The sequence below is a fragment of the Thamnophis sirtalis genome, unplaced genomic scaffold, assembly GCF_051295495.1.
Source record: "Thamnophis sirtalis isolate CommonGarterSnake01/CBP01778 unplaced genomic scaffold, rThaSir2_p1.2 scaffold_4, whole genome shotgun sequence".
Lineage (NCBI taxonomy): Eukaryota > Metazoa > Chordata > Lepidosauria > Squamata > Natricidae > Thamnophis > Thamnophis sirtalis.
In genome coordinates this window covers 74608484-74628367 of record NW_028261384.1, presented here as the reverse complement: position 1 = coordinate 74628367, position 19884 = coordinate 74608484, and the positions used below count along the sequence as shown (strand labels likewise).

General features: G+C 42.1%; 2 protein-coding genes across 4 annotated transcripts in view; one reads left to right on the top strand and one right to left on the bottom strand.

Annotated features, from left to right (window-relative positions):
- The window catches only part of COA1 (cytochrome c oxidase assembly factor 1), a 120489-nt gene that overhangs the window by 2526 nt on the left and 98079 nt on the right, over positions 1 to 19884 (top strand). The gene's annotated exons all lie outside the window — the stretch shown is intronic.
- Positions 3458 to 19884, bottom strand: part of BLVRA (biliverdin reductase A) — a 35374-nt gene continuing 18947 nt past the window's right edge. For 2 of the 3 annotated variants that reach the window (XM_087713128.1, XM_014073364.2), the window contains exons 4-8: positions 18494 to 18613; positions 17556 to 17653; positions 10345 to 10452; positions 8353 to 8521; positions 3458 to 4422 (exon numbers count right to left, since the gene is read on the bottom strand). In XM_087713128.1, coding sequence (XP_087569254.1) covers positions 4149 to 4422; positions 8353 to 8521; positions 10345 to 10452; positions 17556 to 17653; positions 18494 to 18613 — 769 coding nt within the window. In that variant the 3' untranslated portion in view covers positions 3458 to 4148. The remainder of the gene's footprint in view (positions 4423 to 8352; positions 8522 to 10344; positions 10453 to 17555; positions 17654 to 18493; positions 18614 to 19884) is intronic. The other variant, XM_087713129.1, reaches the window with a different exon arrangement.

Genomic DNA, 19884 nt, shown 5'->3' with positions numbered 1-19884 from the left:
TGATTTCTTCAACTGCTTTTCCGTTATCTATCTGGATACAGCAATTGGTTAGATTAAAGTTTCCACTGAATCTTCCTTCTTTAGCTAGAAGGGAATCTGGAGACAATCTATTTTGGTAGTTCTCATTTGAGTATTAGTTTTAGTCAGCAAATTAAGGGTTACAAGCATCAAACTTAACAGTCATTCCTGAGCTTTTCCCAAGCATAGTGTGGTTATAAGGCAACTGTTAGGTATATTTCCCCCCACAAATGCATCCATCCATCCTTTAGTGGTGAACCTTGCTTCCTGTAGAGTGTGACACGCCAGTTGGCTATCTTTGGAGCAGATGGCGTATTGTATCTGGTCATGTGTGCAGTGAATTTTATTCCCTGACAGGTGTAATCTGAATGGTAAACCAGAGTTTTAGTGATTTTAGCTCCTGTATGGGTGTTTTTATACACTCTTGACAAAATGAGTTGTCATCTACCTCAAAAGTGAGGGAAATCAGTTTCAGACTCAGACTCATCAGAATCCTTTTCAGATGGGAAGAACTGGAGCCATAATTCACATGCAGGAGTATGGGGAGGATTTTGCTTCATAAGCAGGCAAAGTAAGATGTGTCACATGGCCCTGGAAGGAACTACAGTAGAATGGATGGTCACCCTTCAAAATGATGATGCCACCCAGCTGAAAGCTTACGACCAGTTTATGATGCTCCATATGTCGTTCGAGGACCCCCTAACTAAATGTAAGGCTAGAACCAGGATGAAATCTGGGGTAGAGGTCAGTAGCAGAACACACCCAGGAGTTTTGCAAGTTGACCTGCCATATGCATGACTGGTCCCCAGAAGCCTTGATGGAGTGCTACAAAGATGGGCTTAACGATCCCCCAAGACCTTCAACACTGGTATGTGTTGGCAGTCAAGAATCCGGCACCATGGGAGCCACAGCTGGAGCAAGCCTTCCCACTTTGCCATGAAAGAGGCTCCAAGAGCTACTAGAGGCAGGCCAGCAGCCAAACCAAGATCCACAGCGTGCTCCAGGTATGGGAAGGAGGGGCACCGAAAATTAGTGCTGACAGCCTTGGTTAATGATTATACCACCTGCTAGTCCTGATCCTGCTGTTTTAAACAAACATGCAGGTTTATTAAGCAAGCATAAGGTAATTATGTGGAAGGCCATAGAGGTAATAGATAAATAGCAAAAAGCTTTGAAAAACCAAAAAGAGTTCAACTACATCAGGGCCTAGCACCTATGTTGAAGAGGCTTTCAAACAAGTCTCCATGATTGGCTGGGGAAGCCATGCTTGTCGGCTGGGCCTCTGCTCTGATCAGATGAAATTGTGAGACTTGGAAACCTCTTCTGGTTCTTGCTAGGCTTTGGGAAGTGTTTAGGATAAATTTATAAAAATCTTTTCCTTAATTACTTCCCTCAAAATACAGGCTTTACCTAGAAAGTAATCCAGAGAGTTAGAAAAGAGAAATTATTTTGTGGGGAAAGGTAATTCTAATATTAATTTACATTCTAAAAAATTCCAGTGTATGTAACAGAAATATTTGCAAAACATAAATTTGTTCAGTAAATTTCTATGGAGTTTTTCAATTCTGGGAAAATCTTTAGAGAAAATGCAATTATCAATTAATTGTATTTGGATTTTCAAATCAAAAGCTATATCATTAGAACCTCTGATCACGACCATAATTTATTCCATAACTTTGGTCGCAACCCAATTTGGTCGTGACCCGAATCTAATTTTGAAAATTTGCCACTTACCCAAAAAAATGGCATGGAAAGGAAAATCAGCTGCAAAAAGAAAAAAAAATGTGAATTTTTTTTGGAACCTGATTTGGTCGTGGTCAGAAGCATTTGTGACCAGAGGTTCTACTGTATTTATTTATTGTCAAGTATTAATTACCAAAAGACAGCAATTGGTAATTTTGAAGCTTGGTGAACTTCAGAATATAGGATTTGATATACTTTATTTATTAATTATGTGAGCATCAGCCATAATAAAATACCATAAAATGATATAAGATAATGAAATGAGATTAAATAGTTAGTGTGAGATAACAGAGAATAAAATATAATAGGTAAGAGAGAGTGAAGGTAAAAGAGTAAGATAAATTAGTACAGCAGGATCCAATCTGGGTCGGTCACCAGAACACAAGTTTTGCCTTCCAAGCTTTCGGACTCCTGCTGGAGCCTATCTTCAGGGAACTTCTCACTAGCAGAGTGTGTGCTGTTCTGTGTGTTGTATTTCTAGTGCCTATTTTAGATGTTGATTGGGGTGTGTTGATGGCTGGCTTTTAACTTATTAGTTGTCGCTTGCTTGTGCTGCCCAGACGTCACCTTCTAAGTACTTGATAGGCAGGTGGGAAATCAGCGCTCCTGTTGACTGACGTGGAGCCTGTATCCCAGGCTTCAATCACTTCCCTAGCTGTTTTTGTGCCTGCTCATCCAATAATCTTAGTAGTTTCAAAATTGAATGTGTGTGTAGTGCGAGGCTACCAATGAGTTTGAATCTCCTTGTCTTGACTACTTGTTTGTGTCTGTACTACATAGTTACAGCGGCAATTCATGCAGGGGATTCTGTAGATTAAATTTGAAGTATCTCCCACCTCCAAGCAATTTTTATAATGCCTAATTTGTATGATAGCCTCTGGGCCAGTGGTGGAACTCAAATTTTTTTATTACCGGTTCTGTGGCTGTGGCTTGGTGGGGTTGCTTGGTGGGCATGGCAGGGGAAGGATGCTGTAAAATCTCCATTCCCTCCCCACTCCAGGGGAAGGTTACTGCAAAATCCCCATTCCCTCCCAATCTGGGACTAGGGAGGCAGAGAATAGATGGGGCAGGGCCAGTTAAAGGTGGTATTTACCGGTTCTCCAAACTATTCAAAATTTCCGCTACTGGTTCTTCAGAACTGGTCAGAACCTGTTGAATTCCACCTCTGCTTTGGGTGGTGCACTATGCCCACTTGCAGATCTCAGAATTTGGATTCTATGCTTCCAAAATGTTTTTGATGTATGACAGAGTGTGTCATGTCATTAGTATTGTACCTTGTTTCTTCCTTCCTCTCCTCATTGTTGCACAGACATCTTGTGACAAATGATTTTGGGTACCTATTCTACTTGAATTGTTCACGTACGTACCTACTTTCCAGCTTTTTGGCTTGCTGGATACTACAGTAGGTTCCCACCCTGCCGAATAGTGTTCTGATGCAACTCTTTTTTGTGTAACAGTAGATGATTGCTATTGAAATTCAGAATGCATGGAATGTTGTTGGCCTTGCGATAAGCTATGGTTTCTAGGCCTAGCTGTTTCTTCCTCCATTGTAAACTATATGTCAGACGAAGAATGGAGGAAGAAACAGATAAGCAATTACCACTTTTAGATGTACTTGTTAACAGATAAAAATATGGAAGATTTTTGAATTCTCAAGGTAAAGCTCAATGGGTTGGTCATGTATTATACTAAAACCAATTTTTCAAATAACATTTATTGACTAATTCATAATTTACACAACATTATGTTTAAACCAGGTCATCGTGATATATAGTTGCCAAATCAAAAACAACAACAACAACAACAAAAACCACCTTCACAACCAGAAATTTTCCTTCATTCACTATCCTTTCAGTACAGTTTTCTATCTTGAAAAGCTAAGTTGTAGTCTTGGGCTACACATTAGAGATGAATATAAGAAAGGGCACTATTTTCAATGTTTTGTACAACTGCAGTTAAAAAGCAACTTAGACTGAACAGAGGCCAAAAATAAACTTAAAGCTGTTTATTAACAGCACACTAATTAATATCTTTGTAAACATTTAAGTAATATACACAAGGCTTAGATATAGAATTTAAAGTGTTTCAGAGAAATATTTTGTTGCTAAGAAATATTTTTTTCTCCTCAATAATAAATATTGTGAATAAATGACACTCTTGCTATTGCACTTCTAAAAGACATGCAGGCATACTAATTTTTGATTAGAAAGTTGCTTTGCAGTAAGGCAAGACAGTACCTATATACCCCATGTTGCCAGATCAACATGGCTTTGTTAGAAAAATATTGCTTAATAGAATAGAGAAGCTAGCACATTAGAAGAAGAACATTTTAAAAAGGGAGTGCAAGAAACAGTTTAAAATGGTGATTCCTGTAGTTTCACACACTTTCAAGAGTAGAATTTTGATGGCTGTTCGCAGTGCATTTGAATCTCCTCAGCAAGACTGAGACACAGCAGAATCCGCCTTTTCTCAGCTATCAGCTCCTCTTTGGGGATCTGTCCCAAAAGTTTTTTGGCAAAGATAATCAAGTCTTGCATGAAAAGACCAACTGGTGAACGTGGAGCCACAGGGAGGCATTCCAAGCACCCACTTTTAAAACAGAAGTTAATCTTCTTCTCTCGTTTCATCCCTGGAGCCCTTTCTTCAATCCAAGTCAGGGGCCTTTGTTAAAGCAGAAGGACTTTTTTTTAAAGGAAGAAATAAAACTTTCCAAATAATTGTTTAAAAGATGTCCCAAAGATGGAAAAATTGTGAACATTAATTAGTCCAATCTTGTGAACTTTATGTAAATAATTGCCACCAACACTAAAGATTCATTGCTTGGTTTGTCATTTGTACTGTTTGAATCAGTGGTGGGTTCTGGAACCTGGTGCCACCGGTATGTGCAACGGGGCTCGACGTCCACCACATGAAGGTGTGCAGTGTGCACATGCATACTTACTGTCTGTGATGTTCCGTGACACTTCCGCGATGCTCCAGCTGCTCGGTGGAGCACCATGCCGTACACTCTGTGCACTTGCGTGGAAGCCCCGAAGAGCTCAAATACAGATAAGGACGGTGGGTGGGTGGATGGGCCCTCTGGAGCACCGTACCAGTACCCAGTGCTCCTGGCAGGCACCGGTACACCCATACCAGGGCGTACCAGTCGTAACCCACCACTGGTTTGAATATATAGAATTGCTATGGTTCCTTGGTTTATATTTAGTTGTGTGCTTTGTTTGCATGCACTTTCAATAAAAAATAGACTCTCCTTGCACCAACTAACATTTTGACAATAGCAGGGGACAAAAAAGATTCAGATATTATAGCCTTGAATGGGTAGGCGTATACTGCATAATGCATTTGCCAAGTAATGTATACTGAACATGTTCTATGAATTACTGATTATTACCAGATTGGTACATTATGTCAGTGGGAATCATGCAATGACCATTGTTGTTCAAACTAAAATCAAAATAATAAAATAATGTCACAGTGATTAGTGAATTTGAGTAGTTGGAACCCAGGGACAAGAAAGCAGATAAAGAGAAATGACACAGTGCATCTTGAAAAATACAACAAAACAGTCACATTCCTATATTTTATATATTGGAATCAAGCGATGTTGGGATTACAATCTATTTTTGTGAACTGGTTTGAAAGACTATAACTTGTGAATATTTTATTAGGAAATAGAGAAAAGAATGCACAATGATAACATATATTTTGAAAAAGGGGCATCTCATCACAGCAGGTTTATGACAAAGTATAGCAAAATACCCTATGATGACATTTCATGGATATTTTGTGGGCCACTTCAGATTCTTTATGTTTGTGGGAATATAAATTTACATGTGATGCCTCCTTTAGAACACATTGTAAAGTTTACCCTTCTCCAAAGACTTTATTATATGTATTATTTTATTAAATAAATATTTTAAAAGAATAAAAACCATACAAACTTTGAAAGAGAAAAAATAAGGAAAGGAAAGAGAAATAATAACTGAAGAAAAATGGAAACAGGAAGGAAAGGATGAAGTGTCACTTTATTTTTTTTAACAGTCAGTTATAAATATAGGTTATTGTCTTTTCTCTAATTAAACAAGCCAATTTTGTCATCTCTGCTAATTCTGTGATTCTCATCAGCCATTCTCTATGGTGATATTTTAGTCTTTCCATTTTTGTGCATTTTGCAGTGCCCTCACCAAAAGGATTTTCATGTATTTGGTCAGAGAATATATTAACAATACTTTTATGTTTATCAGACACTCATGTTAGATGTTGAAATCTAAGCTTCTGTCATAGTTATATAGCCATAAGTAAGAGTTGCCATATATTCAGCAACTGCAAATGGATTATGTCATTGGAATAACGCCAATAGGAAACTGCCAAGGAACAGAATAGATCTAGAGCCCTATATGTCAGCTGAAAGCTAAGAGAGTAGTATGACATTCAGAAGCTGTTTGCATAGATCTCAAAGAATATTGCTTCTGGACTTTGTGCTTGATATGGGGGTAAAATGAAATGAAAAATGAAACTTTAATTTTGGGTTTTGACAATTTGGTTTGTTGTTACAGAAATGGCTAGTTCATGTTACTATTGTACTAGGTTGTATGTTACTACCTTATTCGACTGTGTTAAAAAGAGTCAGAAATCAATTCTTTTTTTTTCTTCCCCCTTCTACCCTACGCTTTCTCTTCCTTTATCCTGCCATACTTTCTCATTAATTTTCATTAAAGCCTGGGGAGGGAGAAAACAGCCTCCCCCCCCCCCCAGGCCCTCAGGAGGCTTCAGGAGCGTCCCTGAAGCTTCCGGAGCGCAAAAAAATCGGCCCTATGGGCAAACCAAAAGTTTCAGCCTCCTGAAGGTCCCTGAAGGCTCCAGAAGACTAAAAACGGCACTACAGACAAAGCACTACAGACAAACCGGAAGTGACTTTTTGTTTGCTTGTAGGGTCATTTTTTGCCCTCCAGAGCCTTCAGGGAAGCCTCCGGAAGGCCCCTGAGGGCTCCAGAGGGCTAAAACCGGCCCTATGAGCAAACCAGAAATCCATTCCTGAACTTCCGGTTTGCCCGTAGGACCTTTTTTTGCACTCCGGAGGCTTCAGGAAACTCCTGAAGCCTCCGGAGGGCCTCGGGGGGGACAGGGGAGGCTGTTTTCTCCCTCCCCAGGCTCCTATAAAGCCCCTGGAGCCTAGGGAGGATGAAAAAAGCATGCAAAAAATGGAGGGGAGCGCTGGTCATGCACACGTGCACTGAGGTCGCGCATTACATTATGGGTGTGGCACGCCTGCGCACGACCTCCCTGCACTTCCCCCCTCATTTGGCACGTGAACCAAAAAAGGTTCACCATCACTGATCTAGGCCTTCAAAAGGACATTCAATTTCCATACTTCTTTTTCTAATCCTTTCAAAAATTGGTTAAGTACTTTTCAGCTAGTAGGAAACATTTGATTAACACATTTGAAAATATGGGTCAGTTTTCTTGAATCTTTAGTGAAAGAAGTTTTAAATATAAGTGTAAGGATTTAAATATAATTGTTTTTGAAACAAACAGTGAAGGGGTGATTAAAATTTTGAAAAGTTACAAATGAACTATTAATTGTTAAATTTACTTGCCACCCATATCACTGCAAGGCTCAACTAAGGGTCCAGATAGATTTGAAATAAGATTTTATAATTAATTATAAGACAACCTATTTGTTTTTTTAAGCATCTTTAAGCATTCAGGTGGAATGGATTTAAGGATTTGTTTATAGAAAAAAGACAGGATATGGAAAGAAATAATCATTTGTTTTATTTAAGAGAAGGTGATATGTCACTAAAATTATTTATACTTGTGATAAAGGGAGAAATAATTTCTTAATACATTTGTTTTTTTCTTTATTCTTATTTTTATTTTCTATTCTTATTTTTTCTTTTTGCAGATCAATAATGCTTGACTTTAAAAGTACCCTTTCAGGAATTCAGCTACAGATTCTGCTCCTCAGGTTCAGTTAAACTGACTACAGAAGTGGCAGTTTGGTCCTTGTCCATGAACATTTTATAATTAAGTCCTTGGGAGAAGGGCGGCATATTAATCCAATAAATCTAAACCTAACCTAAACCTAAGTCAGTGAAACTATGGTAGAATATTAGGCAACATATTTAAATTATGTCCTGCTTATATTGCTTAACTGTCAATATTCATAGTATTAACTCAAGAACTAATATTAAGTCAAGGACTAAATGTCCTGAAGCAGAAATGGAAGAGCATGGAATAAATCAAGTAGAAAAAAAGTGGAAAATTTAGAAAACAGATCATATGCTTCCATGGAAAACATCAAGAATCAAAAATAGTGGGGGAAAACCTACAATAATAGTTTCCATAATGAAGGATCAATTTTATTCCAAAAGCAAAATTATTTACTAATGACTAGTGGCAAAATGATCTGGCCTTAATTTCAGTCTATTTGAAAGACACTGGCTGCTTAGTTTGGCTGCTAATAAAGTCAGATGAATGAATATATAAATGAATTCATTAATTAACAATGTTTCTCTAATGATGTATCGCTATTAGCAAGAATAAAATTATTTTGATTAATGAACATTTTTAATGCTTAAGAAAACCAACCTTTTGTTTGGAGTCTGAAAATGTACTGTCATTCTGAAGTAGTTTTTTTCTTGCTGTTCTCTTGTGGCAGAAGTGACAGTGAGATCTCCAAAAAGATCCACCAACCATGTGAGGCGAGCAATGCCACTGAAAGATGGGAATCCTGAATATCTTTCATCCAATGGACCCCCTTTAGAAATAATAAAGAAAACTTAAAGACTGGAAAAGAGAAGATTTTAAAATATCTTCACATAGAACTTAAAAATTAGAAAGTATGAGACCTGATCTACACATACATACATCCATGGTGGGTTTCAATTTTTTTTTACTACCAGTTCTGTGGGTTTGGCTTATTTTGTGGGCATGGCTTGGCAGTCATGTGACCATGTGGGAGTGGCATGGTGGTCATGTGACCGGGTGGGAGTGGCCAATTTAGCCATCCATTTTGCAGTTTAGCAGTCCACTAAACAATACACAGCAGCCCCCTTTTTATTCTTTTTAATACAGCATGAAGCTTTTGTTCTTAAGGTTTTTTTTACTAGGGGGGGGGAAGGTTGGCAATGCTTGGGGATATCTGGGAATTTCTCCTTTGTGTTAGAGGCACCAAAATAACCAAGTAGAGGGTTGTACTAGATGACCTCTGAGGTCCCAGCCCTGGATTGCTCTGCTGTTTCAAAGCATCCTCTGAAGCTGTGTCTAGTGCCAGGTTTATGGTCTGTCCTTCCTCTCTTTTTTCTCTCTCTCCCTCCCTCTATCCATCCATCCATATCTCATTCACTTTCCCTTCCCTCTTTCTCCCTTCTCTTCCTCCTCTTTCTTTCTCCCTTCCCTCCCTTTCTTATTTTCTCTCTCCCTCCTTCCTGCCTTCCTTTCTCCCTTCCTGTGAAGAACCCCAGAAGATCTTTGATAGGAGGAAGAAAAGCCAGACGTTTTGAAACTAAGAACCTGCCCATTGATCATCTGACATTCTTAGAGTTCCAAGATTGATTAGCTTAGCCTGAGCAAGGATAGCCAGCCACACTTTCAATAACCTCTCAACTCAAGCTCCATGCCAGAGGTCTTCAAATTTGGCAACTTTAAGACTTGTAGACTTCAACTCCCAGAATTCTCCAGCCAGCTGAATTCTGGGAGTTGAAATTCACAAGTCTTAAAGTTGCCAAGTTTGAAGACACCTGCTCCATGCACTTGGGGATCTCCAAATGGTGAGGATTTCTTTCTCCCTTGAAGCCCTCACCAGCAGCCCCTTTTTGCTCCCAGGGGGCTGTAGGGAGACTTGCTAGGTACCCCCAGGCCCTATTTTGGGCCTAGCAGGCCTCCCTGAAGCCCCATTGGAGCCAAAATGAGGGGGGGGCATCCCCAGGCCCTATTTTGGGCCTAGCAGGCCTCCCTGAAGCCCTCTGGGAGCTAAAATGGGCTCATGGGGATCTTGGAAGGGGTGGGGGAAAGGAAGGTTGCAAGCCCAGTGGGGATGAGTGGGCAGCAAGCTCCAGAGAAGGGGAGGTTAGCAAGACTTACCTCTAGGCAGGAGGAGGCATCTCAGTTGGGGTGCAGGGCAGACACCACGTGGCAACTTAGGCAGGCAAACTGCCTGGGAGGTGAGTGACTTAGTGGGGTAAGTGACTAGGGAACTGGTTCAGGGGTGTGGCAGGCCTGGGTCACTGCCGGTTCCAGCAAGCCAGGCCGCCAAGTTACTACTTATTCGGCTGAACCAGGCCGAACTGGTAGGAGCTTACCTCTGACATACATACAAGTAGCAGATTGAACTGTGATACTTTAAGCTATAATTGAGGAATACATAGCAGACAAAGGGTATAGTTGTCTTCAAAGGGCTGTACCTCAATTTTCTTTATTTTCACAATAAACACTTTTCAAAATATCTTCCAACCACCCCTTTTTCTAGGTCTAGTATGAAATGACTCAATCCATTCATGACACAAACATACATATAAAAATATTTTTCAAATCAAGGTAACTCATCAGACATATGAAATCAAAGGATCTCTAATAACTAACCTGTGAAATGTAATGTTCCCTTCACAAGCTCTTTTCCTGATACCTCTTTTTTCAGTTGTTTGTATTCCTCTGATAGTAGTTCAATATGTTCCACGTGGAGGATCTTGCCTGCCATTGAGCCAATTTATATTTACACAGGTTATTTGTTATGATCACAAAGCAATTCATATTTAAGAACAGCAGAACATCCCAAGAGGAGAGTTATCAGTACATTGATTGTATTGTGGAAGGTTATATAAGAAAGAAATTATATATTTTTAATTTCTTGTCTCCCAGTTGTGAAAGCCATAACTCTTCAGATAAGATACTAATAACTTTTAGGAAAGAGGCAAGAACTAGCTATAGATTCTGTTGTCCTGAATCAAGATGCCATGTTGAGAGGAAGAAAAGCAAAATTCTCATTTTTATTCAACTATTCATAAAGAATCAAATAGTATTATAATTGTACTATCCTAGAATGTATACTCTGAGACTGCATTAACAAATCTCTGCAGTTGTCTAGACAAGATTTTTTAGATGTGATTTGCCATTGCTTCCTTGAGTTATGAGAAAGTGACTGATCCAAAATCACCCAACTGGCTTTGTTCCTAAGGCAGGACTACAATGCATGGTCTCCCAGTTTCTAACCTCATGTCTTAACCACTACACCAAATTGGCTCTCCGACACTCTACATTACAAAGTTCTCAATTCCAAAATGAAAAATTTGATTAGAATCTTGCGATTCACTCAGTAACACAATATCCCTATTCAGTATATGAATAGAACGTAATCCATTAAGGATATGGATGCTTAGGTTCTAAATGGATGACATTACTTAGGAGATACCTACTATTTAAAATTTTATCTTAAATGACTGTTGGCTTACCTGAACTGTTGTTCTCTGGGCGCTGCGGAAGAGTCCAAGCATGGGTTAAATTCAGTCTATTCGCCCAAGGACTGAGTCAATGTTTCCTCTAATTTTTTTTCAGTGTGAGCGGAAAAGTATAGTGTTTGAGCGGCACAGTTTCATGCCTGAGCACCTAAGAGAGCCACAGTTTGAACTGCTGTCACGTCTGCTGGACATTTGCGCAACATACCAAGCGTCAAGCGCCGATTGCTAGCGAGGTTTCAGCCTGATGAATGCCAGGCATGAAAAGTGCCACTCAAAGACTATACTTTTCCGCTCACCCTGAAAAAAAAAGGCTCTCTGCTCAGCTTTTAGATTGTTAGACTGGCTAGAGAGAGACATGGCACCAACAGGGTCCTGGGTCCTGGCATTTTGCAGGCAACCTGTCCTCTCACATTCCTTTGGAATGCAACCCATCACATGTGAATTAGATTTTGCCAATTATCCTATTAAAAGATAACGCTATTATTCTAAAATACGACTAACTCAATATTAAAAACTGTAAATATGTAATGCTGATAAATAATAGCAGTAATTGTTATTACTGCTATTAATTACAATACAAGTAATTAAATGAAGACTAAAATAAGTGTTTTGGCATATTGAGCTTTTTATATTTCTTTCTTATATTGCTTCCTTAGTTGAGAACTTGCTCCTCAGCTTACTTACGCATTAACTGTTTGTTGCTTTTATGGTTTATTCATTCACTGCTCCATCTTCAGTTTTTTTCACAGGGGGCAGGGCTTCCTTCCTCCCTCCCTCCCTCCCTCCACTCCTTTGGCCACCAATTTTGATCCAATTCTCTCTCTCTCTCTCTCTCTCTCTCTCTCTCTCTCACACACACACACACACACACACACACACACACACACGTTCTTTGGGGGGGGGTTGAATTACTCCGCCTCACTGCGCAAAGTCGGCTCAGCATGTGTTCGGCCCCCACTTACCCCGAATCAAATCCGCGGCCGGCGGGACCAGGGGGTTGCATTTCAAAGCCGCCAGTCCTCTTGCTTCTTCTCTTTCACCAGCAAAGCTCCCGCTGGCGCCTCCACCCACTCGGAGCACCTCAGCTGGGCTCTGGGTTACCCCTGCCGCTGCCTCCACCTCCGCCGCTTTCCTACTAGCTCCCGCGGCCTCAAAAGCACGGCAGAGGAGGAAGGGGGAGGGATAACGCGGGAGCCAGCTCAGGTGCTCCGCGTGGAGGGAGAGGCACCACTGCCATGGGCGGAGGCGCCAGCGGGAGCTTTGCCGGTGAAGGAGAAGAAGCAAGAGGACTGGCGGCTCATCAAAACAAGTCTGGGGAGGTCCTTTGCGGGCGGCCAGTTCTAGCCGCCTGCAAAGGACTTCCCCACGTTTGCTTTGGTAGAAATCTCTGCGCAGCAGTTAGAAACTGCTGCGCGGGGATTTCTTTCCATGTGCGTGGCCGCGCAGGCGCGCACCTTAGAGGGAACAGTGGACTGAGTTAATTTTCTTAACCATGCCTCCCCTCCTCATTGAGAGCCAGTTTAAAAATGAAGGTGGTGGTCTGTGATGGACTTGTCCACAATGTGTCTTCTGGACTTGTCAACAGCCTGAGGAGATCTGAAGAGACGAAGTGACCCCAGGTAGGGTTGGATTCTCCCACAGTACCCAGAGTATGACCGTTCAAGTAAGCTAATGGTCATTCTCCTGTGCACTGCTTGGAGAGTCCAAGCATAGGACATACCCAAGCTATGAAGTCTAGGGAGGAAAGAAGAATTGTCCAGGGTGTGCGGAGTCACTACAACCCATTATAACACTCTCCTTCGAAAGGAAGCCACGGCCGCGGCATAGGAGTCAATACGATAGTGTTTAATAAACAGAGTAGGAAACGACCAGGTGGCCGCCCTGCAAATTTCCTCCACTGGAACTTGCGTCACCCATGCAGCCATGGTGGTGGCGCTCCTTGTGGAGTGAGCTGTGAGTCTAGGTGGTACTGCCCTGCCTTGTGATGAAAAGCCTCTGTCCTCTTGATGTATCTGTGAACCATCCTCTGAATGTCCAGTTTGTGCCAGGTTCATTCCTTGGGTTGCTCAGGGTGAGGGCAAAAGTTGGGGAGTATCACCTCTTGAGCTCTATGAAACATTGACTTAATTTTTGGCAGAAAAGCTGAATCGTGGTCAGCAAGAAAGATACAGAGGTCCTGTCAGACGGAGAGGACTGCCAACTCCGACACCCTCCTAGCCGATGTGATGGCTATGAGAAAAACTATTTTTAGGGTCAGATGTCGGAGGCCAATTGAATGTATGGGCTCGAATAGGGTCTTGGTCAGGGTCTGCAGTACAAATGAAGGTCCCATGTAGGGAACCTCTGAACTGTGGGTGGGTGTAAATTGGAGGCACCCTTGAGGAAACTCTTCACTTGAGGGTGCTGTCCCAAAGACAGTGGCGAATGTCTAGTCAAAATGGTAGATAGAACTGCAACTTGTTGGCGAAGGGTGTTTGGAGAAAACTCTTTATCCAACCCCTTCTGCAAGAAGACCAGCAGTTGCAGGATTGTCTCTGAGATGACCTCAAGCTCATGTGCCCGGCAACAGGTAGCAAAGGCAGCCCAGGTGGCATCATAAATCTGAGTCGTGGGTGGACGTCAAAATGCCTGGATTGTATGAATGATCTTGTCTGAAAGACTGTCCTTCCTCAGGAGGTCCCCCTCAAGTGCTGGATGGCCAAATGGAACCAGCTGGGGTCTGGATGTACTATGGTCTCCTGGCTGGGGGAGAGCAGCTCCTGAGGTATTCTCCATGGTCTGTGTCTATTCCTTCCACTTGCGGAGTGACATCTTGAAAAGAACCTCGGGAATTGGTTGGACTGATGAACACCAGTAGGCTGAATCTGACGGTCAACTGACGAAAGGTTGATTGGATCACTCTCGCCTACAATGCGCGGGTGGTGAGGTTGCACCTGCGACCTGGTGATAGAAACACTCAGCAACAGTCTATGAGTGCCCCGAGATGTAAGATGAGGGTCAACGGCATCAGCTGACTCTTTTCCTGGTTTACCGAGACCCATGATATTACAGGTTTAAGATGGTGATCCGGACATCCCTGACAGTTTGGTTGGTGGCTGCTGATTGAATCAATTTTCATCATCTAGATAGCAAAGTAGATGTATTGGGCGAGAACGCAGATGGGCCGCTACAACCGCCAATATCTTTGTAAAAGTCCTCGGTGCTGACAACAGTCCGAATGGCAGAGCTCTGTACTGGTAGTGCCTGCCATCGTAGTGGAACCTGGGGAATCTCCTGAGGGACCTGAGGATTGGGATATGCAAGTACGCCTCCTTCAGGTCAATAGAAGTCAACCTCTCCCCTCATCTGATGCAACCTAGGACCGTCTGCAAGGATTTCATCTTGAAAAGCTTGTAGGCCAGATGTTGAGTTAGATTTTTCAGGTTCAATATGACTCTCCACCCCCTGGAGCTTTTTGGGACAAGGAAAAGAATGGAGTAAAAACCCCTTTTTTCCTGCTCTACAGAGACTGGTTCTATGGTGTTTATCTGTAGGAGATGCTGAATTTCTGCTTGCATGCATTGTTTTTTGGGGAGGGAAGTGGGGACAGGACAGTGGGCAAAGGTCCTCGAGGGAAGGGAGAGGAACTCCAGGGTCAGTCCTGCCTCACTGTATTGAAGACCCAAGCGTCCATGGTGATCAACTCCATTGGGCGGTGTAAAGTTGGAGATGGCCATCTATGGGAGGATCCCATTGGTGGTCACTTGGATCGATGGTAAGGACAGTTGCTGCAACCGCCGCAAAAGGGATGCCGAAAGGGCTGTTGATGTTGGCCCTTATCCCTGAAGGTTGCTCTATCCTGGCTACGGTCACTGGCCTGGGGATAGGATCTCTGGTAGGAGGGACTCACACCTGAGGAGTCAGCCCCCCAAAGAGGGCTGCTTCCAAAAAAAGGTGTTATTTTTCCTATCTGCCTTCCTAGAGGTAGATGGAAGGGTCTTCCATTTATCTTTGGTCTTGATCAAGACCTTGTCTAGGGTCACCCCAAATAATTGCCTGCCCTTGAAGGAGGTGGAAGCCAGCTTCCACTTCGACTTCATGTCCGCCTGCCAGTGCTGAAGCCATAGCAGACGGTGTGAAGTCACATTGGAGGCTAGGACCCGGGAATCAAACTTGGCAGCATTGAGAGAAGCTTCAGCTGAGTATTCAAGAGCCGCAATGATTTTGTTAAGGTCATGCTTCCATCTGGAACCTTCCGTGAGAGGATTCGATCTCAACTGTCTCAGCCAGAGCAACGAGGCCCGAATAAAGAACGATGCTGAGATGGAAGTCCTGATGGACCAGGCGGCTGCCTGGTGAGTTTTGTGGCAGGCTTTCTCTGCCTTCTTGTCCTCAGCTTTGAGCCTTCAAGGAGATCAGCCGGCAGGACGGAATTGGAAGTGAGAGAGATAACCAGGGCATCCACCTGCAGGAGCTTCAATATGTCCTCTAAATTACTTTCAATGGAATAGAGATTGTTGACAGCCTCACTAGGGTTGGTTAGTGAACTGGGCTGTGCCTACTGGCTCTGAACCACATTCACGAACAACTCTGGCACCAGAACCAGGTCCTGCGCTGGAGCGTTCTCCTTGAATAGACCCTCTTTTGGATCCTGGAATCCAGAGGGGGCTGCCATCCCCTGGCTGGGATTGCCCAATTGGGTGGAAGCCTTTGCCTTGTGCAATATAAACTTGAAAAGCAAAGGCCTGAACAATTCTGTGAATGCAGGCTCATCAGGGGGAGGGTTTTCATCTTCAGAGAACTCCTGCTCCCCTATGATGTCCTCTTCTAAAATGGACTCCTCTGTGGTGATGGACGTCCCCAGAGGAGGTCCCTGTATCTGACCCCCCTGGTCTGACCTCTGGGTAGGCCTGGCAGAGGAGCTTTTGGATGCATGGCTGCAATATCCCTCTCAAGAACCTGTTCTATGACCCTCTGCATTTCAGTGGATAGATTGGGTCCCTGATCTTCAGAGGGTCTTGAGCTACCTGATCTGCTCCTGCTTGCATGCCCTGAGGGTCGCGGATCCTCCTCTACGATGGAGCAGGCAAAGGGGCATAATTCCTCATGGATGGAGGAATAGTTAGGATAGCCCAGGGACACTGCAGAAGAACCCTGTGATCCCTCATCCACCAGTGAAGGAGAGATGTCCCTTGTGTAGAGGGCTGAGAGATGACCTCCTGCATCTGGGGTACTGGGCTTGGACCCTGAGATGGTTGCCCAGAAGAAAGAGAGAGCCTTTGGGCCCTCTCAAAGGTCTTTTCAAGGGATTTATGTCTGCAGGCCTCAGCCTTGGATAAGGCCTTGCCACCTCTCGGATTGGGAATCCCCTTCCCCTTGGGGCCCTTCATGCCCTACTCCAACTAAGGGGGGTATGGCCTACTGCATTTTGATGAGGGGCCTTGCTGTTCTTCTGAAGCCCTCGCGTCCCCGTCGGCCATGGTGGTCTTCAGCTGGGGATGAAGCCAGCACTGAGCTCTGTATCTGCTCTGAAAAATTCTCTGTTTTCTGTAGGCCTGACACCGGTGTGCACTGTGAGCTATGATGCGCCCTGAAGATATGTCCTGAGGACAGGAGTATGACGTGGGAGGCCAAACTCTCCTAAGCCTCCCAATGTTAATCTTCTTGAGAGAGGAGGCCTTGCCAGAGTCCCAAATTAAGGCCACACATTCCCTCACAGCAATATGCTGGCTGGGAGGGAAGTGCGGCAAGCAGAGACAGCCAAGGAAGAAAAGCATGAGAAAACATCTTTTAAAATGGCCACCGTGCTTTTCGGATGATGAGGGAACTGTCGGCCGCAAACTGGAGCCTCCATCGAAGACTCCGGGTGAGCAGCTAGGTGGAAAATGACAGCTGGGGAAAAAAGGAAGCTTCCTACCTCCCCTGCACCTGCTAGCAGCTGCTGAATCGCAAGCTCCATCAACGGCGCAGAGCCAAAAAGCCCCAAAAATCCTCACCAGCAATTTTAAAGGTAAAGGAATTTCAGCTAACTGACAACTAAGGACAAAAATAAAAAATTCCTATGCTAACTTATGGAGAGTACCAGTCTATTCACATAAGCACTGAGGAGCTACCCAAACACGCATCCGAACTGGGCTGGACTGAGTTTTTAAACTGGCCCTCAATGAGGAGGGGAGGCGTGCTTAAGAAAATTAATTTAGTCCTTGGGCGAATAGACTGAATTTAACCCATGCTTGGACTCTCCAAGCAGCACACAAGAGAACAATTCTGACTTTGATGGGAGACGGAAGTGGAGAGGGAAAACAATAACTTGAGCATCAACATTTAAACAATAGATGTGCATTCTGTATTATATATTACCTTTCAACTCTGCCAACTCCCAAAGTTCATGAGCTATTTTTACAGACAACGCCAAAGGGTACTCAACAAGGACATGCTTGCCAGCCTCTAGAAATGTCCTTATAGAAAAGAAAGAATTTCATATTTTATACTTCTCTTAGGAAGATGAAAGCAGTGTATAAATATCCCTCAATTATTATCAGTAGCCTTGGAAAACTATCATATCTAAAGCACATTTTGGCCTTTCCCTAAATAAATATTTAAAACCACAACTATAGATACTATAAAGGATACACCAATATTCACTTTATATTAATTAAATACTATATATATGTAGATAATGAAAGCAGTTCCCAATAAGATGCATGCATATTTATTCTGCTTTTCTCACTTCCATAATTTTTAATGCTGGGATTTAAATATTCTGATATTTGATTTGCATCTGAATATAAAACTTAATTTGGTTCTAAAATGTAACTGATGGATGCCTAGTTATCCATTTAAATTATCATCACTTTGATAATGCAGAAAATGTTAGCTGATTCTATATTGTTTTCCAGTAGATAAAAAAATCTGTATGAATGAATGAAAATGAATGAAAATAAGATTTTAAAAAATGTATGCACATGCACATACATCTATACTCAAATAATAAAACAACCCTACCTAAGTATTTTTCATTTTAAATCTATTTTAAATCTTTAAATGGATAGTAATTGTCAATTATGTTAATAGACAGTAACTATTTGAAAGCTATAAAAGGCCCAGATTCTCTGGAAAGTCTTAAAAATTGTGCAAATAAATAACAATTTACTGTTCTTTAACAGTTGGCCTATGATATTATTTCTGTGATTTTTTAAAATTTTGATCTCTCCCTTGGCTATCTTGCTGTTTAGAATGGCAACTAATCAACAAACATTCTAATGGCAATTTGATATTAAGAATTCAAAAGTCAATACCTTACACTCTCACTGTGGTTTTGGTTATCTGTACTGATGATGGCAGCATGGACTTCTGGATTGTCTAGAGCTTCTTGCAGACTAATTTGCTTGACTTGATAAACATCACCTAGAAATCTTCTAGTTTTATCAGAAAAAGAAAGCAAAAGAAAGGTTTCCCTGACAATTCCCAGATTATAAAACAGCAGCAGGAGAAGAAGTATTAACATCTTCATGATCAGATCTAGAAAGTCCTAATTGAAGTTGTCTTTCAAGTATGGTTTCAATGTGTTATTGACTTTGCATGTTAACTTTGCTCACTGATAATATGGTGAATTAATGCTTCTTTCTATGGCCTACTGATCTCAATTTCAAAATCCTTTTCTGACCCATACACTGTATGAGATTAAAATATTAATAAGGAATAAATTTTCTACAATATACAGTACTTCTCAGGTTATGGAATTATTTCTGGGAGGACTTTACAAGTAAACTTAAGAAAAAGACTCTCTTATTCTATATAGCAGTGATGGTTAACCTTTTTGGTGCCAAGTGCCCAGAATGGGTGTGCGCATGCGTGAATGCATGCGCATGTGCCCCAACTCTTGAAATGCAATGTGAGCACCCAAGTGAATTCATCCCTCCGCGCCCAGTTTTGGCTTCAAAGTTGGTGCAGGAGACTTTCCACAGCCAAAATGGGGTGCAGGGAGCCCTCATGTGGTGCCCCCATGCCCCGTTTTGGCTTCAAGGTTGGTGCGGGCGGTAGAAATGAAGGAGAAAGGTAGGGCATGCTGGGGGGGAACCTGCAGAGATTCAGAAGGCCCCGCCCCCCCCACGAATGCACAGCAGAGACTTGAAGACCAGCTGGCTGGTGGGAGATGCAGAAGCATACATGGTGGAGCTGGGCTGGGGTGATGGCTGGTGTGCCTGAAGAGAGGGCAGGCACACATGCCTTAGGTTTGCCATCACGGCTATATAGTATTAAAATTGAAAGGCAGCTTGATTACTATAGCAAAACAGTGGCAACTTAAACAGTTGCATCAAGTTTGAAAAAAGTTGCTCTGGATTTGAAATGGATTATTTCAACATTTTTGAAAATGTTTTGACCTTATAAAAGGGTATTACAACATTGAAAAAGTATAGAACAGCTCAAACAGCCTATCTGAAAGCCAAAGAAATTTTTCCAAATTTAAAACAAGGTTATGAATTTTGATTTTGTTTGCATACTATTAATCTCCAATATTTGGAGTAAATTAGCTTAATAACTGAAAAATGCAATTGTCCTCATTCATTGAAAAATATATTACAAATATTTGTATGAAAAAACAAGATTTGTGACTTCTAGCAGAAATGTTCTCAATAGCAATTTATATATAGAAGACAGTGCAAGAGTTTAAAAATTCAGGCATTAC